The sequence below is a fragment of the Felis catus genome, chromosome C2, assembly GCF_018350175.1.
Source record: "Felis catus isolate Fca126 chromosome C2, F.catus_Fca126_mat1.0, whole genome shotgun sequence".
NCBI lineage: Eukaryota > Metazoa > Chordata > Mammalia > Carnivora > Felidae > Felis > Felis catus.
The window spans coordinates 94,958,968-94,982,612 of record NC_058376.1 but is presented as its reverse complement, the minus strand read 5'-3'; the positions used below and the strand labels follow the sequence as shown (position 1 = coordinate 94,982,612).

Genomic DNA, 23,645 nt, shown 5'->3' with positions numbered 1-23,645 from the left:
GCTTACCGCAATGTACTGGAAACACAGAGCTACAATGAAATTGCAGGTCCAGTTGCTGAATGCAGCTATTGCTAAAGCAGCAGGCCGCGGTCCTTGACTAAAGAACTCCGCCACCATGAACCAGGGGATGGGGCCTGGCCCAATTTCAAAGAAACTGACAAAGAGGAAGATGGCTACCATGCTCACGTAACTCATCCAAGCCAACTTATTCTGAGGAATAAACAAAAAGAGTGGAACTGGGATTATTGGCAGCTTCTTCCTTTAAGTAGGCTCTCATTGAGTTCAGAGGTGACATAGCTCTCTTCTAGATATGTTATGTGCAAATAACTACAAATTATTCTAGTCTGACACAAGTTTATTCTAGTCTGAGTCGTGCTTAAATCTTTTGAACTCTGTTATAGGAAATCCTCGGGATTAGGACTCTATATGACTCTCAGTCACTCTTTTCCTGTGAAAGAGGCAAGGCAAGAATCTATTGACCTTCGTTCCTATTCATATCAATGTTGCCAGATGGAGTGCATTACCCTCCATGAAGTGGTGGATGAGTGTGCTAGGTTGGAGAGGTCCTGGGACTTGCCCTAGGTCACACAGGTAGCCAAGTGGCAGAGCCAGTGTTAGAACCCGATTGGGGCTGACCCCAGAGACTATGCTCTGACCATTTTGCGACACTGCCTCCCTTGGTAACAAGTGCAATAATAAATTGCAAGTAATGTGATGTTGAAGTCTTTAAACCTAAAACACTAGTTCCCTTTTTCTTTACATTCTTCCTTTGCATTATATGCTGTTCCTCTGGCTTTATCTCCTAAGTCAATCTCAAATGTTTTGACATGCAAAACACTTTGACCTGGAGCATAGAAGTGCTGTCATATGGTAACCAAAACTCTCAGGACCAAAATCTACACTTACCAGTAGTATAAGTCCCACGGACATGAAGATAGCACAGACAAACATCCCACTCATTCCTATTAGAAACAGAGAGCGTCGCCCTGCCTTCTCCACAAGGAATACCTAGGAAGGTTTCAAAACATACTGAATTAAATGGTTTTTATGGCCAAAGAGGTCGTTTTAATTTATACAGCTGGAAACAGGCAGTTCTGTAATCCCATTTTTACAGATGTGGAACTGAGTGGGGGTAGAGACTCTTGCCTGAGATGGCAGAACTGGTCTCAGTGAGCAGAAGTAATTAACAGATACCAGCTTCACTCAGTCACATTGCTTTCAACAGGCAATTCTGGAGAAAGAGCCATGGCCTTACCATCACTCTACAATTATCACTTGAGTACAGTATTAAGAGGCTGTACCTCTCGGATCTTTTCCAGTAGATTTCTTATACATTTAAAATGACACTACATAAGAAATGACGTTAACTTATCTTTTGATAATTATCCTGTTACAAGTACAAGGTTTTGTGCACTGCAGACACCTGAAATCATGTAACTGTTGGGTTGCCAACCATTCTTATCCAACTTTCTCACTGCTAATAAAGTCAAATCATGGCCATTCACGTGGCAACTCACAGAATTTGATCACTTTACCAATTAGTCAGATCTGCATTTTTCTGGTGTCCCTAAATGTATTTGGTGCTGGAAGTGAATTATCTATTTGAAAAGATAAGACTTCAAAGCAAAAGCTTAAAGTGCTTTCTTATCCTAATTCAGGAGATGTGTCATTGATACCTTTGGGTCTGTGGACCTTTGCAATTAATGGTTAAGATTTACAATTAGCCCAAGACCAATATTTGTTAAATAGATTCTCCTTCTTGGAATACTGCCAAGGTTGGTGAATCACACACAAAAAACTATGTCATAATTTCTCACTTCAATGACTAAATTGGCTCGGCTCATAAATCTATCAGGAAATCTATAGCAATCCAATACCCTTGAGCTCTGGCTCTGAAAATACCTGAGAAACATTTGTTTTCACCTATAGCAAAAACCCCTTTCATTTCAGAGGCATTGCATCTTCAGGTTTCAAATCACTTCAGGGTAATGAGCAAAGAGCCCACGTTTACTGTTGAAAAGGTAATAGGAGAAACAAATCTTTTTCAAGTTCATAACATTTCTCTATGTAATTTGATTCTGTCAGTATAACTTTCCAAGTTGACTTGATGACACCATGTCAAAGCTATCAAGAAAATAGAAGCATTTCTTCAAGAATGAGGGCTTTTACTATGTTTCTGCTGTTTCTGAACAATTATTACTAATAGGATAATAAATTCTAAAACCACATGCCTTGGAAACTGAGTTGGACTCATTTCTTGAGGCTAGGTGAGCAGTTGGGGAGGAGTGTGGCCCAGGGTGAGACTTGGTCAGGGGTTAGAGATGTTTGCCTAACCAGAACCCTTGTCTTTGCCCAAGACAATGTGTGTCACACAGGTTCTGGATGCCTCCTTGGAGTTTAGTAGCCACTGCTTCTCCTCTAGATCCATCTGTCTCCCCATTCCCTCCACAATTCTTCCTGTTTTGTTTTCTCTCAACATTATAGGCCCTCTTCTCCCGGCCCATTAGTGTGGAAGAAAATATGGAATGTGGAAGCATAATTCAGCATGGGGTTAGGAAAATCTTTCTTTTCCCAAATACTCATTCAAGAGAAAAAAATTGTTTGATTATGTCCCTTCCAAGTCAATGAAACATTAATATCCTATCAGTGCATATTCCTACATGCATATCTTTATTTGAAAGGATACACATTGGTTAATTTGGGGGAGAGGAATTGGGTGACTTAGGGACTATCCTTTTTGTACTTTTTCTGCCTTAAAACAACTTTCCAAAAATACATGTAATTAAAAAATTTAGCCCTGGAGGGTTAATTAGGTAGCTGATTAGAGCTTATTTTTAAAATTATGTCACTCATCTGTTCAAAATCTTTCACGGAATAAAAGGATAAACTCTCAGAGGGTATATTCAGAATAGTCAGGATACTTTTCAAGGCAACAAGCAACTCCTCCTATTCCAACTGGATTGGTGGGGAGGGGAGACAAAAATGAAATTCTGCAGTAGTTTCCTTATTAGGCATTTAGAGTTTTGGTTACTCAATTTTGACAACCTGATGCTTTACATAGCAAATCCTGTTACATATAAAATGTTTTAAGCATAATCTCTATATTAAAAAAATATTTTGAAGTGGGGCTTGTAACAAACATAGCTCAGGAGACAAAAGAATGTGAGTAGTCCCTTGGATCACATCCCAGTAGCAGACCTTCATCGATTTCAAGTGGCCTTTTGGCTTGAACAGGCATTATCATGAAAGGCATGTCTACAGAACTGCTGGTATTCCCTTGTTATCTGTTCTCTTTCCTCTTTCCAAGGTCCAGCACTGTTTAATGTAGTCTGGACAAATCTGTTTTTTGATCTAGGCAACCGGGCTGTAATTTATTGACCATTCTAAGGTAATAGTTAAAAGTCCATGTGCAGAGAAAGAAAAACAACTGACCAAAGTATATTGAGTACAGACAGCATTGTGACCAACATTGAAAAGCATGAACTTTTTGAATATCCTGCATTTGAAGATAAAAATAAGCCCAATTGTCCTCATCTTAGAATGAATTACATGAGTTGGGAAGTTTGGGGAGTTTTTTGTTGTTTGTTTAGGTTAATTCTTCAATTGTTTATGTTATATATCATTGTCAAGATATTGAATCAGTCCTTATATAAGGTACTTGGTCTTAAGTGGACATATCACTTTTTCCCCTTGTCAGAAAAAAATAATAATAACATTTCAAAAATAGTAACATTTCAAGTTATACCACTTCTACTTCGTCTCTCATAATATCACAGATTTTTATGCATCACCTCATCACCAGAAGTTATGGCCTTGTGAGCTCTCTGGAAACTCTGCCCAATAGCCAAATATAGTAGGAATTTGCTGAGGCTGTTTAATTCTGTTACAGACAAATATATCTACTGCAGAAGACCTTTTTTTTTTTTTTTTAAGTATTTTCCCCAGGGCATCAGGATAAAAAAAAGAATTCAACCACGGAAAGAGAGGAGCCCAGGTAAAAGACCCGATATTGATAGAAATGACAGACTGTCACCAATCCCAATAGATTTAAGTACAGAGCAAAGGAGGACTACAGGTGTTTTTACAAGGAGGAAGTCCTCTGTGTCCCAAGTGAGTTATTAATTCACAAATGAGTGACTAACTGGCATCCCAACTCTGGGGATAACCAGTGATCCACCTGCTCGGTTATACTTGGTGGTTCATTATTTGCAGAAAGGACTCTTCTTGTGACTCACTTGGTTCTCTGCACCTATAGAACAATAAGTGATTGGTCACTTTTGAATTACAAGGTTCTCCCCTCTCCCATTTCTGAACTGAGAAACAAGCAGCATACTTATCTAGGGTATGAACTCACAGAGATAGCAGTGAAAACCATGTTGACGGCACCAACTCCAATGGTTGCATAAACAGGTTGGCTGATTCCAGCAGTCTGAAAAATGCTGGTTGAGTAGTAAAATATCTGTAAAGTAATAACAGTTTAGCCTTAATCAAGAATCCTGGCACTAATGGCTTGAAAGCAAGAAATATTTTAAGTTGTTTAGTTTTAGTTGTTTCTATGGAACCATGGTCCCTACAATGCCCTAAAGATTTTGTCTGTCCTCTCCTTCTGGGCGATGAGAAGCCACTATCAATCTTTAGTATTTAAAACTCCTGATTGCTTAAAGTTCTCTTTAAATTTAGCTGAAAACTCTGAATCTGCATTTTCTTTTTATATGTACTTAAAATTTTAAACTTTTTGTTAAGGTTTAAAATACATACAAAAAATGTACATATAGCATAAGTATACAGATCAATTAATTTTCACAAACTGAACACACCTGTGTAAGCAGCACACATATAAAGATATAAATCATGTCTAGTCCTCCAGAAGCTCCCAGAATGTCCCCCTATTCTCCCAAGGAAATGCTTCAACTTCTAACATCATGATAAATTTCACCTAGTCTTGTACTTGCCATAACTGGAATCATACTGTGTGAATTATTTGTTATCTGGCTTCAACATTACCTTTGTGAGGATCATCCATATGGTTATGTGTACTTGTACAGTGTTGATTATCATTGCTTAGTACTTTGTTGTATTAATATACCACTATTTATTACCCAATCTACTACTGATGGGTATTTAGGTAGTTGTCATTGGCGATTGCGAAGGGTGCTGTTGTGAACGTTCTAGTATAATCCTTTTGGTGAAAGACGTACATATTTATGCCTGGGGATAGAATTGCTGGACCATAGTGTATGCATGTGCTCACCTTTACAGATACTGGCAAACAATTTTCCAACTGACACTCTCACCCATGTGTGTAAGAATTCTGGTTGCTACCACGTTTAATCCAACATTTTCCACTAATCCTCAGTGGACATGGAGAAATCTTCACAATCTCTCTAATAGCCATTCTTACTAATTATGTTTTTATGTTTATAGTGGTCTTGTTTAGGCCATTCTGTCATTCTGTCATCCTCTCTCACTGCTTCCCTGGTTAACCTGTCCTGCTGGCTGGCTCCTCTTCCTGCGGGTGGGGCTGATAGAGGAGAACTGTACCCACTGTGTTCAGTGAGGAGCGGCTTACAGCACACTAGACACTATCCCACATTTGTAGGCTGCCCAACAGCTTCGGCTCACATTTCCTGGATGCCTCTAAGTCAGGCATGGGGATAGTAACTAAAGCAGGAAGGTTTGGAGAGATTAAGTATTGCGCCTCTGGATATATACAGGCAGAACTGAGAGAAAGCCTACAAAATTGGTCTCCAAACCCCAAAGGTTTATAGAGTATTAGATTAAAATGAACATCACTGACCCCTTAAAGGAGAACAGAGATGACAGAAGAGCAGTATTCAGCTTGTTGAGTGAGGTTCAGGCCTCCTTTTCTTCAACTGATGAGAATTACTATCTTTCCTTCTTCCAAGGCTCTGCCCATCCATCAGTCACCCTCAAAGTGTCCCCTGTGGATCTGTGATTGGCTCATTAAAGAGGAAACCCAAACAGCATTTTTAAAAGCAATAAAAGGGGTAAGTGATTTTCTGTATCTCGTTTTTTTTGACAAATGCTTATTTTCTTCTAGTAGTTAATTGCCAGTAGAATAATTTTAGTTTGCATAATGCAATGATTTCAGTTCAAAACCTAAAAGCTAGCTAGTTTAATATTCAGTATGTTTTTCAATCATGTCTTATCTACTACCCTCACTCACCCATATCATATCAGTTCACTCTATTGTTTATTTTGTATGCTGTCTCCATAAATAGAGTGAAAGTTTCTTGGATGGCAGGAAATTTCTTTGCACCTGGCTACCTGGTATACTTCATTTAAATAGATAAAGGGAACCACGGGCTCCTTTTTCCTAAGCCATCAGAAATCCTAAATTTGGTTCTCAAGTCTAGAAGCCCCTTGTAATTCAGGTGGGGTTTTTTTTTTCACAATTATTCTCCTTTTCCTTCTTTTGTATTAAATGTGAATTTTGCCTTTAACCTTCCATCTTAGTGGACACACAGAACCGGTGATTGTCGTTGACGTTTAAAAAAATTCTATGCCAATTTTAGAAAGCAGATGAAGCGAAACAAAGAAAATTAATGCTCACTCATTATATGTTTATTGTAGTGAAATGTGATGTCAACATTTTAAAATGTCTTTTAGCTATTTAAATTTACATCCTTTTCTTTCCCTATTTCATTCAATTTGCTTTTAGAGTTAGGGGGTATTCTTAAACTTACCGCATTGATTCCAGAAAATTGCTGGGCCATATGCAGCATCAATGCCACTATAATAGACTGTCGGTAGCTGGAATTGGTGAAGAGCTGAATTATGGAGACTTTTTGTTCACTTGATGCTTCTTCCTTTTCTTTTCTCATCTCAGTGATGTCTTTGGTGACATCATCACTTCCTCTGAGTCTTTTCAAGCCTGTCCCCCAAAATGATCAGGTTGACACAACTCAGGTCAAAACAAAAGTAAATTTACTTTTATTATGTTTTTGAAAGAGTTACAGATCTGCATAGCTCTTTCTATTGCTTTACAGCATGGGTGTTGGACATTCTTTTTGTTAAATTAAATCCTGTTTTAAAAATTTTTAAAAGCACATTTGGTTTTATCTAATGACAAAGAAAACTATGATCTTTATTATCATAGAAGCATAACGCAAGTAAAGGTCTTTTAGAAACCTCTGGTTGAGTCCAATACCCTGCATGTGAGTTTCCCATTTGGGCTCGAGTGTTTACGGGTTTGAAATGGCATGCATGAGTCATATTGAGGTGATCTTTCACATTGTTCTTACATGTAATCACTGACTTCATTTGGAAAGCTCTGGTACCAATTTGATCAGTAAACATTCATGCTCACTGCTTTTCATTATCTGCTAGTTCCAAAACAATAGGAAGGGGGAAAAACCCACCCACAGACTTACTTTTCTTTGCTTTGACTTCCTCATCCAACTTGATGTAAAGGTATCTGGGGCTTTCAGGACAGAAGAGGAGCAGCAGAGACTGGAGGATGGCTGGCAGAGCAGACAAACCAAGCAGGATATGCCACTGCTCATGACTGCCCAAGATGAAGTTGAGGCCGACAATCTGAAGAGGCAGGGAGGAAACAGAGCAGGTGCACAACATGTTGGGTCTGCTTTCTGCAACTATTTGTTGAAAAAGCACATTGACTGTTTAATAGTATTCCCTGGTGGGGAACCTGGGTGGCTCAGTTCGTGAAGCGTCTGACTTGGGCTCAGGTCACGATCTCATGGTTTGTGGGTTCGAGGCCGTGTCGGGCTCTGTGCTGACAGCTCAGAGCCTGGAGCCTGCTTCGGATTCTGTGTTTCCCTCTCTCTCTGCCCCTTCCCCACTTGTGCTCCCTCTCTATCTCTCTCTAAAACAGATAAATAAACCTACAAAAATAGTATTCCCTGACAACTTGGATTCAAGTATGCTCAAACAGAAACTATTAATATTGTGTCCTACCTTAACTGAATTAGAGACTATTTGTTTTACAAAGAGTTCACTTAGGTTTGTTTTCATTAACTCATGGGCCATTTAGGATGGGAAACAACCAAACTTTTAAGAACACATTTGACATCTAAAGCAACACCAAAAATCATGTGTAAACTTTGGACATTAAAAAATTTCTTCTTAGATTACCCAGAACTTAAATAAAATGGTATTCCATAGATAGAACAATTATTATAATGGGAACCCATTTTGTCATTCTTATTGCAGTGGTTTACCCCCTGGATAGTCGTAGGCTAGGGGCTCTGAAGACTCTGAGGTCCATGGGATAGAAGGGAAGGATAGAGCTGGCTGAACGAAAAACTGCTATGATAATCATATACATATTAATTTTCCAGGTAAAATGCTCAAAACAAAGGAAACCCAAGCAGTAAAAAAATGTGAAGTTTCCTATTCTTTGAAATCTAAACAGAATAATTTAATTCTAGAATAGCTCCAGAAGTTCAAGATCTGGCATGCTGGGTCATCTCTAGTGCCAATCCTACCAGAGATCCAAGGGGAGAATTGAGGAGTGGTGTACTAATCATTTAGCTTTGACATAAAAAGCTTAAGTCTCTACACCATCTCTACTCCGGCTGGTGGAACTGGTTTTTTCCTTTGTGTTGGTCTACAGTGAGAGTGGACTGTCAGGGAGGGAGAAGTTGGATAGAGGATGGGTGAAGTAGGGAATCGAGTTTTTACCTGACTAATGAGAATGCCTGTGACAATGGCCAGCTGGTGAAGTGTGCCAAGGGCGCCCCTGAGTGTGGTCGGAGCAATTTCACCAATGTACATTGGAACCAAGCCTGAAATTAGCCCTGCATAAAACATGAACATAAATGTGAATGCAAGTGCAGCTGGGACTATCTCAATAACAGTAATTTGGTTTAAGTATGGTCAGTATCCTGCCTAAAAGTCCCTTTCAGAGTCTGTTGGAAGGAAGAGCCCTCGTCCCCAGTCTTAGACACAGTTGATGCAAAAAATATTTGTTGAGAAGATTCTAGATGAAGTTGTAGTTGAATATAGGAATGGAAAGAACTGATGAGTCGTGGATTTGGCAATCACTCATAGCACTGCCTTATTTAGTTAAGACCATGTTAAAATGGACTGTACATAAGGCCTTAAGTTGTCTTCAGAAAAGAGATGAAAAAATGCTTTAATAATATTCTTAATCCAAACTCCTGGTATGAAAGGAAATGAGCACATATGTAGGCCAACCTTTTCACTTCAAAGAGAGTTTACCTGGGATCACAGTGCAACAGAGAACTACAAGCCCTGAGTGTCCACAACGTGCAAGTGCCTCAAGATCACTGTTAAAGTGATGAGCAGGGGTGTGGAGAGGTGGGAGAGGTTAAGGGGTTCAGGGGCTCTTCCTCCATTTTTCCAACCAGAGCAACCCATCTTCTTTATTCTCTCCCAAAACGGGCTTCAGAAAAGATTTTGGTGCTTAAAGGAATACAAAAAATTTGAAAAGCACTAGGCAATTCTGGCTTCTATAGCTTTCTTAAATGCAGATGTCATTGGTCATGTTGCAGTAGCTGCCAGAGTATCCAGCCATTTGCTGAGTGCACAGGAAGGTCAGACACTATCAATAAGCAAGGCTGAATGAGATGTTTGGCATTTTCTTAAGAATTTAAAAATAATATTTGTTAGAGTCTTCCTCTTAGAGAGATTGTCTATAAAATGGAAATGTATGGTTTTTTTGTAAAAGATGCATTTGGAAACTTTTGATATTTCTTTTAGTGCTTTAAATCGTTCTAAGGTCTCACATGAACAGTTGCATGATTGAAATGGCATCTAAATTTTGGATGACATTTACATGTGACTCTATTGTGTGGTCTGTTGATCTTAAATAAGAAGAAAACCTTTTTTTTTTTTTTTGGCTCTATTCCAGGCTGTACTCTCTGTGTAATACTTACCTTTATATCTCAAGAACATAATAATGTAGATAAGCTCACAGGCCTGAAGTGACACAAATTTAAAGTCCAAATGTATTTCCTATTATTTTTAGCAATTTTAATGCTCAGAACAGGACCAGGAATAATTTTAAAAGCTAGTTGGGGAGTACAAGTTACTTGGCTGTGCTAGTGTCCACAATGTTGACAGCATTTCTTTTCAATTTTGCCGAAATATTTGTGATTTTTTTCCTACTGTATGTTAAAAATTGGAGAGAGAAGAAAGAAGAATCATGATTTGGGCCTCCTCAATAGTGTTAGTATTTGCATTTTACAGAAGGTTCAGTTAATATATCTAAGGCCAGGCCGAGATAGTGCCAGAATTGATACATGCTGAATCTAAATCTTGCCACATGTGGGTTGACTCTTCACCTTGATAAAGCTATCTTAACTTTTAGCTATTTATATTAACATTGAAAATAACAAAAAAATACTTTTAATTAAGTTATTAACTTATGGATATTTTAGACTTTTGTTTTACCTGATCATTGAAGACACATGAAACTATATAGTCTTTTCTCTTTGGAAGTAAATGTAAACATTTTATACATCATTTTGTGCTCTTGCACATCCCCTCCTCCCGCGCCCCCAGCCCCAGTGAATATTAATGCTTTGAAAGGCAGCTATGATTTGGGACAATGTAAAACCTTGGCTCCAAACCACCAGAATCAGGGCTTCACTTGCACTGAGAAGCTAAAGATTTGGCTATTGTAGAGATGAAGTGATCCTCTTTTTGTTCACACCCCTGCTGGTTAAATTTGCTTCTGAAAGTTTGAAACCTCTAAAAGTTTGAAAAGCTGTTTCCCAGAACTACTCATTCCAGATATTCAGATGTGAGGCTCACAGGGGGAGCATCCTTCGTCCATTGTGAACTCTTCAATCATCTGCTGCTGCGTGACTCCCTCTCCTTCTGGTCACCGTCACTGTAATGCTTCACCCAACCATGTCTGGAATCCAATGGCTAGGGAATGTGGTCTGAGAGATGGGCCTGAGTGTCAAGGTCTTTCCAGAAAGGAGAGACAGAGACATAAGTGGCCAAATAGGCCCGAAGAGCTGAGTTGGGGGTTGCGGGTGTAGAAGCATGCTACTGTCTCCCGCACAACAGAAGCGATAACGACAGCTAGCTTTTCTTGGCAGCTTGCTGTAGTCAGATCCAATGCTGAACATTTACATGTATTCTCACAAGTGCCTTACATGGTAGATTTTATCTCCTTCGTTTAACAGATAATGAAACTAAGAGTTAAATAATTTATCTGAGATGATACCACTAGAAACTGCCATGAGCAAGAAGATAGCTTCACAACTCCCACTTACTGGTCCCAAAACTGCTTGACTCTGGACTTCAATTTCATGCTATTGCCTTTCCCTTTTGTGACACCACCTTAGGCTCAAAAACTTCCCTGCCTGTTACCACATCTGCCGTTAGAATTTTTCAGACAGATGTGTGTGTGTGTGTGTGTGTGTGTGTGTGTGCGTGTGTGCGAGCACATGCACATGTATGACTTACCACAATAGAGTCCTGATATGCTTCTTCCTGAAATTATAAGAATGTGAGATGGTCCCAGTTTGGAAAACCCCATCAAGAGAGCTCCAGCTAATGAGAGAACATTTGCTACCAACATGGCTTTGATTCTGAAATTTTAAAAAGCAAGGATTATAAGTTCAGCATCAAAACTTGATAAAATTATTTGCCCTCAGAGTATGCTAAGGTATTTACCTAAGAGCAGTTGTTTTAATTTTGCTGAAACAGCTAGTTGGGGATCTTAAACCATGACTGCTAGTTTGATTTATCTGTTGTCTAAAGCATTAACGATTAATGTTTATAATGAGAAAATCTGAGTTTCATGCACATGATCTCCACATTTTAATAGAGATGATTCAATTGTGGTGATGACTGATTTGCTTTAAGATAATACTTCTGAAACTTTTTCAAACAACGAATTAAGTTTTCTTCAAGAGGGCACCTGGCTAGCTCAGTTGGTAGAACATGTGACTCTTGATCTCAGGGTGAGGAGTTCAAGCCCTACATTGGGGGTGGAGCTTACTTTAAAAAAAAAAAAAGAGTACAGATACAATTAAAAATAAAAATAAATAATTAAGTTTTCTTCAAGTTGATTGCTGTAAGGAATAATTGCCTGTTGATAGCTATATTCAACACTGTAGTTGTAACTTACGACTTTCTTTCTTTCTCTTTTTCTTTCTTTTTCTTTCTTTCTTTCTTTCTTTCTTTCTTTCTTTCTTTCTTTCTTCTTTCTTTTCTCTCTCTCCCTTCCTTCCTTCCTTCCTTCCTTCCTTCCTTCCTTCCTTCCTTTCTTCCTTCCTTCCTTCCTTTCTTAATGGTGCACATTTTTAGTTGATGTAGGTCATGTAAGGAACTTTCAAAGTTAAATTTCCTTTAACATGAATTACTTGGAAATAAATTAAAATATACTTTGACTTTAAGCCTTATCAAAGAGAATTATAATTATTCTTATTTTGACATCGTATGTCATATTTCCAGAATCAATGAATTAGTGTCAACCAATGTAAAACATGTAATCAAGTTGACAATAGTAACAAAAATATCATTTTCAAAATTAATCATACGAAAATTAACATTTGCAGACATCTGATACTTTTACTCCCATTAAATGGAAAATTGGGGCACAAAAACCTTCTTTAAAGTTCAGTAGATGATGATAAGGACAATAAAAGAATCTAAATGGGTAGGTGTGGAAATATTTGTGCCACAAACAAATGTCAGCACCTTGTTATATTCTATGTCAATGTTTCAAACTTGAATAGGTGAGCTTTTTCTAAGCAAGTATCTTTAACGCCAAGGAGATTTTTTTTTTTTTTCTGGAGAGTAAAACTATGTAGCCTTATTCTTCAGTGATTGCCCACAACTATAGGCTTAATAATATCCTCCAAGGGTCCACATCCTGATCTTCAGAACCTGGCAATACATTACCTTATATAATAAAAGGGATTTTGCAGGCATGATTAAATCGAGGACACTGAGATAAAGAGATTACCTTGGATTATTCTGGTGGACCCAGTGATGGAATCAGTAGTATTCTTATAAGAAGACAGCAGAGGAGAAGATAATGTGATGACAGAAGTAAGATTGGAGTAATGTGCTTTGAAGATTGAGTGAGGGGCACAAGCCAAGCAATATAGGTGACCACTGGAAGCTGGAAAAGGGCACGGAAATGAGTTTTTCCCTCAGAACATCTAGAAGGAACCAGCCCTAAAGGCATCAAAATTGGCAAAGATGAAGTCAAGCTTTCACTTTTTGCAGATGACATGATATTATACATGGAAAATCTGATAGACTCCACCAGAAGTCTGCTAGACCTGATACATAAATTCAGCAAAGTTGCAGGATACAAAATCAATGTACAGAAATCAGTTGCATTCTTATACACCAATAATGAAGCAACAGAAAGACAAATAAGGAAACTGATCCCATTCACAATTGCACCAAGAAGCATAAAATACCTAGGAATAAATCTAACCAAAGATGTACAAGATCTGTATGCTGAAAACCATAGAAAGCTTATGAAGGAAATTGAAGAAGATATAAAGAAATGGAAAAACATTCCGTGCTCATGGATTGGAAGAATAAATATTGTTAAAATGTCAATACTACCCAAAGCTATCTACACATTCAATGCAACCCCAATCAAAATTGCACCAGCATTTTTCTCGAAGCTAGAACAAGCAATCCTAAAATTTGTATGGAAACACAAAAGGCCCCAAATAGCCAAAGTAATTTTGAAGAAGACCAAAGCAGGAGGCATCACAATCCCAGACTTTAGCCTCTACTACAAAGCTGTCATCATCAAGACAGCATGGTTTTGGCACAAAAACAGACACATAGACCAATGGAATAGAATAGAAACCCCAGAACTAGACCCACAAATGTATGGCCAACTAATATTTGACAAAGCAGGAAAGAGTATCCAATGGAAAAAAAGACAGTCTCTTTAGCAAATGGTGCTGGGAGAACTGGACAACAACATGCAGAAGAATGAAACTAGACCACTTTCTTACACCATTCACAAAAATAAACTCAAAATGGATAAAGGACCTGAATGTGAGACAGGAAACCACCAAAACACTAGAGGAGAAACCAGGAAAAGACCTCTCTGACCTCAGCCGCAGCAATTTCTTACTTGACACATCCCCAAAGGTAAGCAAATTAAAAGCAAAAATGAACTATTGGGACCTCATCAAGATAAAAAGCTTCTGCACAGCAAAGGAAACAATCAACAAAACTAAAAGGCAACCAATGGAATGGGAAAAGATATTTGCAAATGACATATCAGACAAAGGGCTAGTCTCCAAAATCTATAAAGAGCTCACCAAACTCTACACCCGAAAAAGAAATAATCCAGTGAAGAAATGGGCAGAAAACATGAATAGACACTTCTCTAAAGAAGACATCCAGATGGCCAACAGGGACATGAAAAGATGCTCAACATCGCTCTTCATCAGGGAAATACAAATCAAAACCACACTGAGATATCATCTCATGCCAGTCAGAATGGCCAAAATGAACAGATCAGGAGACTATATACGCTGGAGAGGATGTGGAGAAACGGGAACCCTCTTGCACTGTTGGTGGGAGTGCAAACTGGTGCAGCCACTCTGGAAAACAGTGTGGAGGTTCCTCAAAAAATTAAAAATAGACCTACCCTATGACCCAGCAGTAGCACTGCTAGGAACTTACCCAAGGGATACAGGAGTACTGATGCATAGGGGCACTTGTACTCCAATGTTTATAGCAGCACTCTCAACAATAGCCAAATTGTGGAAATTGTGGTTTAATACTGGGGCGCCTGGGTGGCTCAGTCGGTTAAGCTTCCGACTTCAGCTCAGGTCACGATCTCGCGGTCCATGAGTTCGAGCCCCGTGTCGGGCTTTGGGCTGATGGCTCGGAGCCTGGAGCCTGCAACCTGCTTCCGATTCTGTGTCTCCCTCTCTCTCTGCCCCTCCCCCATTCATGCTCTGTCTCTCTCTGTCTCAAAAATAAATAAACGTTAAAAAAAATAAAAAAATAAAAAGAAATTGTGGTTTATATACACAATGGAGTACTATGTGGCAATGAGAAAGAATGAAATATGGCCTTTGTAGCAACGTGGATGGAACTGGAGAGTGTGATGCTAAGTGAAATAAGCCATACAGAGAAAGACAGATACCATATGTTTTCACTCTTATGTGGATCCTGAGAAACTTAACAGAAACCCATGGGGGAGGGGAAGGAGAAAAAAAAAAAGAGGTTAGAGTGGGAGAGAGAGCCAAAGTATAAGAGACTCTTAAAAACTGAGAACAAACTGAGGGTTGATGGGGGGGGGGGCAGGGAGGGGAGGATAGGTGATGGGCATTGAAGAGGGCACCTTTTGGGATGAGCACTGTGTGTTGTATGGAAACTAATTTGACAATATATTTCATATATTAAAAAAAAACTTAATAAAAAAATAAAAAGTAAATTGAAAAAAAAATAGAAGGAACCAGCCCTGCTGACACCTTGGCTTCAGCCAAATGAAACCGAATTTGGGCTTCTAACCTCCAAAACTGTAAGAAAATTAATTTGTGTTGTTTTCAGTCACTGCTTAGGGTAACTCATTAGAGCAGTAATAGAAAAACAATATATGTGAATTGTCAACTACTCAAAGGGAAGGAAAACAGTGATTTAGAGCTGACCAACTTCAGAGCTGCAGAGCAGAACAAGACAGGGATATTTCTCTGTGAAGTGCCTTTTCTTTACACAAGGACAGAAGACAAACAAATTCAATAATTGACCTTAAGGAAATTGTTATTAGCTGGCTAGTCGTATATTCTATTAGGGAGAATATTCTATTAGGCAGAAAAACTCTTAAAGGAGATAGCCTGAAAGTACTTTTGGTGCCAGATTGCTCTTAAGTCCCTCTTCCTTAACCACCAAGGGATGCTAGAGCACTTTGTACAACTTAGAGGATTTTAACTTCTGCTCAGACGGGAGAAATGGCCAAGAATGAATAATCTAAAAATACATGACATTGTTGAATCAGAGAGAAAGAATATATTTCTAAGTATATTTCTTTAAATTTTGCTCTAAATATTCCTGTTAGCGTAGGCATTATCACTGTCATCCTGTCATCATCATTGTCTTCATCATCATCATCAATCATCATCATCACCATCAGCATCACAGTAAGGCTACATTCAGGGCTTGCTTACTATGTGTTGGGCATTGTGATAAACTTCTGTGTATGTTCTCATGTAATCCTCGTAATGATGCTACGAGTTAGCTATTATTTTTTTCTTACATTGTAAATGGAGGGGGAAACATCTTAGAGGACCTAAGTAACTCGTTCATTTTCACACAACTATTAAGTGACAGAGCTGGGAGTTGATCTGTGTGAAATGAGAGGTTAATGTTTGGTTTTAGTGAGTTCCATTGTTTATATAAAAGAAAGAGTGTATTCAAATGCAAGGTATGTACACCTTATGTACAACTACTTATGGTAGCATGGATTGATTGCACAGATCATGGTCTCCTCCACCATATCCTTGTAATTAAATTTTCAGAACACAGCCTCTGGAAAAATTGACCCTGAGAAGCCAAATCTATAAAACAGTGGCCACAGACATTTATTACCTATTTCACAATTACAAGGAAAGAGTTTTTAAAGCAGTAATAGAAATATACATTTTTATTTATTTATTTTTAACTGATGGAACAACGACCTGGTCAATAAGGAAAATCATGGCATTTATCAGTGACTCTTCTAGAAAAATAGTTTTATAGGAGAGACTGAACCCTTTTGTCTTAATTTTGATGTTAAAATTATTAATTTGTGGCTGTTTTCATGGAGAACCATTTTTCTACTGAGAGCTGGAAGAAGCATCACTTTTAGTTTGCCATAAGTCATTTGATAAATAATCATTTAACATGGTTTTGGGGTATGATCATTGTTGATGCTAAATTCTAAGACTTGAGAGGGCATGCATCTGTTTCCTTCAGTAGGACCTGAAATAAATGTTTTAGAGTATGTCACTGGACCTGTCAGAATCTCATCTCTAAATGAGATGACAATAAGGACTTAAATTCTCTTTCTTTCTTTTCTTTCTTTCTTTCTTTCTGTAAGCTTCATGCCCAACTTGGGGCTTGAACTCATGACCCTAAGATCAAGAGTCACAGGCTCCACCAACTGAGCCAGCCAAGTGCCCCTTAAATTTTTTTCTTTAAGAATGGGAAGAGGTAGAAAATATCAGTAGCTGGTGAAAGAATTGTTTGGTTCATATTATAAAATTTAACTTTGGGTAATTTTATTTATTTTAGAAATAATCTAGAAAAATTTCCAATTACTGCTTAACCAATTTGGTTCAAATTAAAATTATTTAATTTTTTTAAACAATTTAAGTCAGTTTATGAACCCTGTAACTTATGGATTCTAAGTTTAGCTAAACACGTGTAAACTGAGAAAAATGTGAGAAACTGACTCTTTTATGGTAGAGGAATGTCCCTTTCAAATAAGAACAAGAATAAAACTTAGGTTATTAGGCTATTCAGTATTTAAGAAAACTTCTTACAGTCTTGTTATATAAAATCTCCAGTGCAAGAGGAAGAAATTTTCAGTACTTTAATAACCAGAGAGATAAAATTATAATTTAAAGTAGGAATTTAAAAAACTAAATTAATTTTAATCCAGAATTACTAAAATAGATGCCTATATCATTTACATCTTTAAAGATTTTTGCATTTTCTAAATTGTCCATATTTGCATATTTATTTTTATCATCAGAAAAAAATATAATTAATAAATAAAAGGTGGCCTCAAAAAGTAGAAAATAAATCTAAAAAAACCCAGCCATTTGATTTTTCTGATTTTATTTCCTCTCTCTGGGGGTGGGGGCAGAATCCCAACTTAGTATGTCACATGACTAAATGAAAGAAATTTGAGTCTGAAGGAGTTCCTGTGATGTTTTAAATCCAAAGCACCTGGTAAAAACTAGAATAAAGAAATGGAGACACTATTTGTTTCATCTCTGGTTCGGGCTTTGACATAGCAGTAGCAGCAGCTAGAAACCCAGGCCAACTGTATTGGGCAACTGAGAGTTAGGGATATTGGTTTGACCTTAGGACTTGACTGATCCAAATGCCAAATTCTAATTTGAAAATGAAAAACTGGGGGTCTGAGAAATGGAGTGATTTGGTGAAGCAAACAATGGATTCCCTGGTTAAAAATTTCACTCTTGGCTTTTCCGTAGTTCTTGAGTTAACCATTTGTGTAGTGGTTTCTTAACATATTTTTAAAACTAATGAATTTAGAGAATCAAAGCATTTCTGTGGAAATACACACCAAATTCAGTTTTGCTATGAATGCCTCCACAATTAAGCAGACTAGGGCAAGAGCTTTCTCCATTGTTCAGTCTAAAACCAACCTAACTGATAGGGTCATGAATTGAAAAACAAACAAACAAACAAACAAACAAACAAAAAACAACTTCAAAACTATTCCACAAAAGGAAAGATGATTTCTTCCTAAACAAAGTCTTAACAAACCCCAAATACTAGTTTCCATGTTTATGCTTATTTATGAAACTTGCCTACCTTCCAAGCTGGTCTCCAAGCCACCCACCAAAGAAGGATGCAATCATTCCACCAACTGCAAAGCTAGACACAGACAAGGACCAGAGCATGGTGATGAGGCTAGTAGATGTTGTAGTCTCTTCCTCCGCCAAAGAGGTTGGTGTTGAATCCCTTAGGTATGGGATTGTGGGCAGGTCATTTGTACTGTTGATAGTATAGTTGTTGATAGCTTTTCGGTCTTCCAGTGGAATACCCAAAACATATTCATAATGGGATATTATTACCTGGGGAAATAAAGAAAAATAGCTCCAACACCTCAAATACTCTATACATTTTTTGTTTGTTTTTCCTTTAAAATGTTGGTTAGGTGTTTAAAAGTGTCATCCCAGTTATGTGTGTTATATACATGCAGTCACAGATAGATTTATTTACAGTTGACCATATCCTGTAAAACAGAGGTCACAAATTCCAGTCCCTACAGGAACTAGGCAGCAACAAATAAGTGAAGGAGAACCTTGATAGCTAGGAGAACTGAAATACAGTCTCTACTATTGAGACTATAATAGTAAGTGGGCAAGGTTATAGCACTGGAGAGCATTTGCCTCACCTAAAGGAGGAAGCTGCAAATGTGAGACTAGTTTTCATGACCTTTAATTCTTAAAAAGAAGCCAGAATTCTTGGGGTGCCTGAGTGGCTCAGTCAGTTAATCATCCAATTCGTGGTTTCGGCTCAGGTCATGAACTCTTGGTTCGTGAGTTCAAGCTCTGAATCGGGCTCTGCACTGGCAGTGTGGGATTCTCTCTGCTTGGGATTCTCTCTCTCTGCCCCTCCCCTGCTTTCTCTCTTTCTTTCTCTCTCAAAATAAATAAATAAATAAATAAATAAACAAACAAACAAATAAATAAAAAGAAGCCAGAAATTTGTATTTTTATATAAAATTCTTTAAGTTTTAAATGCAAGCAGCTATTCAAATGGAAAATATTCTGCAGGCTAAAAAGACTAGGTGCTGTATCCTTGCTAGAAGTATGCTATAAACTTAGCAATAAACTTCCTGGCAGCCAGCTCAAAGAAAAGAAAACAATCCTGTATCCTGATGAATTTCAAAGATAAAAACAACTCAGTGGCCCCTCAGAAGGTGTTGGGACCTGAAGGAATTTTTTTCCTCTGGGTCCCCACAGAGTTCGGTGTGTAATACAATGACCAATTCTCAGAACTAAATTTCACAGCACCATTATTTTATCATGTGTTTCTGAAGAGGCAAAGATCCTACCAAAATATAATTTAGTAAAGGCACAGCCTTCAGGCTTCCTTCTTTGTCCTTCCTCTCAGTGATGATTTGGTCACTATTGAGTGGACTGGGAGGACCTCTGACAAGGACCTGGAATACAACTGACTAGGTTGCCAGTCATAGGGTAAAGCCCTATGTGGTAAAGTCAACTGAGTGAGGGAGGGATGTGATGTCCTCTTATGATAAAAGAAGTCTGATCATGACATTATATCATTAGCAGACCTCTCTATAGGGATAATATACATAGAAAAAAGCCTAGAAGGAAACATCCAAAATGTTCTCAGCTGTTTGCTCTATGTGGTAGAATAATTATAGATGATTGTTTCTAACACTTTCTGTAACAGGTATGTGTAGTTTTTTGTTTTTCTTTTTTAATTTCTTTTGAGAGAGAGAAAAGGAGAGTGTGTGCATGTGCACGTGTGGGCAAGTGGGAGGAGAGGCAAAGAGAGAGGAGAGAGAATCCCAAGCAGGCTCTGTGCTGTCAGTGCAGAGCCCTACTCAGGTATCGATCTCATGAACCATGAGATCATGACCTGGGTTGAAATCAAGTCAGACGCTTAACCAACTGAGCTACCCAGGCACCCCTGTATAATTTTTTATAATCATAAAACAGTGTGACTTTAAAATACCCTAAAATAATGCCAAATGTCATCCCAGTAACAAAAACAAATGAAGCTGAATGATTATTATTCTATAATGGTGTTTAAGCGGCTTGTTAAACACAGAAAAGGGGCTCTAGATAAGGCACTAAGCCAGATGCCAGTTGGGGATCCTGTTTTCAAGTCTGGCTCTAGGACTTGGATTGAAGGAGGGGAAACCTTAGACTAATTTCCCCTCTCCTTCCCTGGAGAGGATGGTTTAAATAGAATGTGAAAAGATCTTCCACAAAAAAGAGGCTTGCTGATTCTGAATTATGGTGATGTTGAACCAAATTTCAAGAAGCCTGGTAAATTGGCATGAGTTGTCATCACTCAGAAAGAAAGCCATGACCCCCAGCATTATCATCTAAATCTCTCACCCTCGGCAAGACCATCACACCCATGAAAATATTATGCAACACCTGACCAAAGCACATCTTCTGGTCCAAAGAGCAGCCCTTCCAGGGTTGTATATTCTATACATATGATCACAGGTAGATTTATTTATTGTTGACCATATCTGTGGCCAGCACATATTTTCCATGGAGCCCAACATTGTAAGAGAAGCAGATGAAATATGATTTATTCATAGAAGGCACCCAACAAATGCCTGCACTTTCACCTTCTGTCACTCCTTCCCCCCACCTTCTCTCCTCTCTTTCTTTACTCATGGAACACTTTATTGAACCCCGTTATGCCAATGACAGGAAGAGGAATGAGACATCAATCCTGACCTAAATGACCCGACAGCCTTCATTAGAGCAAGGGGGGGTGAATTCCTGGTTTCCTCACTTACAAGCCATGGGAGCTGAGAAAAATGACAGCCCTCTCCTATTTATTCATTGGATATCAGAGTAGGGATGCACAAAATAAATGAGAAAAGTTATAGAAATTATTCAATATTAAAAAAATACCCATCCAAATAGTTATTATGGAGAAAATCCAAATTTTTATTGGACTTCTTGGCTATTATTAAATAGTTTCATATTATTTTTCTTTGAATTAGCTATGGGAGACAGAAGTAGGAGGAAGGACTAGGACGTTTTTAGTGTTAAGGTTCCTAAAGGTTTTCAACTGACCTAGAATTGGGTATAATAAGGTTTTTAGAGGTCAAACTAGGGAGAACATATGTTAAAGTGTCCGATGCACAGTGAGTTGGTGCTCAGTAAAAGTTAGTGCACTAAAATCTTTCTATTGATTCCTCTTATTCCCTGGCATTTTTCATTCATTTTTCCACTCACATATGGCGGGGGGCTCTGAATCAAGGCTGCAATAAGCTCTTCAGTTTTTAAAAACAACATCAATAGGCATGTGGTATTCTGGCTAGAGTTTTCTGTGAGCTCAGCAAACAGCAGAGTCAGAGATCAGGAGTTGTTTATTGCCCTTTCTTTCTTTGTGAGGGTGATAGAGGAGTCAAGGCCAAGTTATCAGCTCTGAAACCACGCACATGGTGCCTGACAGAATGCTGGGATTACCCTGTGTTTTCCACGTGGGCACACTTTATCTCTGTGTATGAGGAACACAGATCTTTCAGTCACTGACAGAAATCGCCAAAAAGAGAATTGAATTGTACGTGTTTCACTTGCCTCTTGAGGTGCGTTGATCACGCCAATATCATATCCAAACTGGAAGGAACCTAGTGCAGCTGTGACGACAGCGAAAACCAAAGTCCCGGTGACCTGTGGGGAATGAAACACAGGGCTGGGAAACACTAGGCAATTTCAGTTACCTGCCATCCTGTCAGTCTGCAGCTTGGACTTCTGACAGGCTCCACAGGCTGGTTCTTGATCCTTGATACTCATTCACAGTATGCCTTATGTTCCCAGCAGGCGTCATTCATACAGGAATGTAAAAGCCATTCATCATGTCCTCTACACTGCTAAAGCTGAGAGAAGTTTGGGACAATTTCTTCCAAGAGAGGAACGAAACATCCTTTTACATATATATATATGTAATATATATATATGTAATACATATATATATAATACATGTATATATATACACATGTATATATACACATGTATATATGTATATATACATGTGTATATATATACATGTATATACATACATATATACACATACATATATATACGTATATACATGTATATATATACATGTATATACGTATATATATACATGTATATACATGTATATATATACACGTGTATATACGTATATATACATGTGTATATATATATATACATGTATATATACGTATATATATACGTATATACACGTATATATATATATGTATATATACGTATATATACGTGTATATACGTATGTATATACACGTATATATACGTGTATATATATACGTATATACACGTGTATATATATACACGTATATACATGTATATATATACACGTATATATACACGTATATATATACATATATATACGTGTATATATATAATACAATATATATGTATATGTTTATATATATATACACACACACACAAATATGTACATATGTGTGTGTGTATATATATATATATATATATATATATATTTAAGATTCAAAATCAGGACTGAGGACTAGCATTGCTACTGACTGAAGGCAACTGCCATGACAAAAACAGTCAGTTTATATCATTGGGAGAAGTCAAATAAGACACCAGTAACAAAGAGATAGGGGGCGCTCCTGGGCATTGCTGTTGTACAAAACCACCTCAAAACTCATATAAGAGGCATAGGCCAGGCTTTATCACAACCACATCACCTTCCATGTAAGGATAATTTTCAAGATTTGCAACTAGTTGAACCTAGAGCTATGGATTAAAGCATGTTCTTTTCTTCCCAACTCCATGTAGCTACAAAAAACAGTGTTGAAAGTCCCTTCAACTCATAATTACACGTCTGACCATTTCTTAGAGAAATCATATCATACATATGGAATCACGTTTCAGGATATTTGATGAAGCAGTGTGTGTGTGTGTGTGTGTGTGTGTATGTGTGTGTGATAGAAAAAATTGTAGAAAGAACCTAAATGTCATTCAGTGGAAAATGGCCACATAGACTCAAATACATCATAAGACCTATAACTTGCTATGCTGCAGTTAAAAAGAATAATGTGACTGTTACGTACTGACTTATTGTTAAGTGACAAGTGAAGCTGTGTAATCTCATTAATATTTTTTTAAAAAGGCTTAAACCCGAGTATTCTTTGATTTGTGCATGTTGTATGTAAGTCATAGAATATTTTCTTGAAGAAAAAATAACAAAAGGATGATCGTTGAGGA

General features: G+C 37.8%; 1 protein-coding gene and 1 long non-coding RNA gene across 12 annotated transcripts in view; one reads left to right on the top strand and one right to left on the bottom strand.

The window, feature by feature from the left end:
• Positions 1-23,645, top strand: part of LOC109503571 — a 125,222-nt gene that overhangs the window by 9,940 nt on the left and 91,637 nt on the right. For all 9 annotated transcript variants that reach the window (XR_006585262.1, XR_006585264.1, XR_006585261.1 and 6 more), the window contains 2 exons: positions 5,907-6,008; positions 7,452-7,585. This is a non-coding gene — a long non-coding RNA (uncharacterized LOC109503571). The remainder of the gene's footprint in view (positions 1-5,906; positions 6,009-7,451; positions 7,586-23,645) is intronic.
• The window catches only part of SLC2A2 (solute carrier family 2 member 2), a 34,127-nt gene that overhangs the window by 3,921 nt on the left and 6,561 nt on the right, over positions 1-23,645 (bottom strand). For 2 of the 3 annotated variants that reach the window (XM_003991916.5, XM_045037272.1), the window contains 9 exons: positions 21,990-22,082; positions 18,499-18,761; positions 11,425-11,549; positions 8,665-8,780; positions 7,395-7,557; positions 6,708-6,895; positions 4,355-4,459; positions 907-1,008; positions 7-210 (listed from right to left, as the gene is read on the bottom strand). In XM_003991916.5, the coding sequence (XP_003991965.1) occupies positions 7-210; positions 907-1,008; positions 4,355-4,459; positions 6,708-6,895; positions 7,395-7,557; positions 8,665-8,780; positions 11,425-11,549; positions 18,499-18,761; positions 21,990-22,082 (1,359 nt within the window). The remainder of the gene's footprint in view (positions 1-6; positions 211-906; positions 1,009-4,354; positions 4,460-6,707; positions 6,896-7,394; positions 7,558-8,664; positions 8,781-11,424; positions 11,550-18,498; positions 18,762-21,989; positions 22,083-23,645) is intronic. The other variant, XM_045037273.1, reaches the window with a different exon arrangement.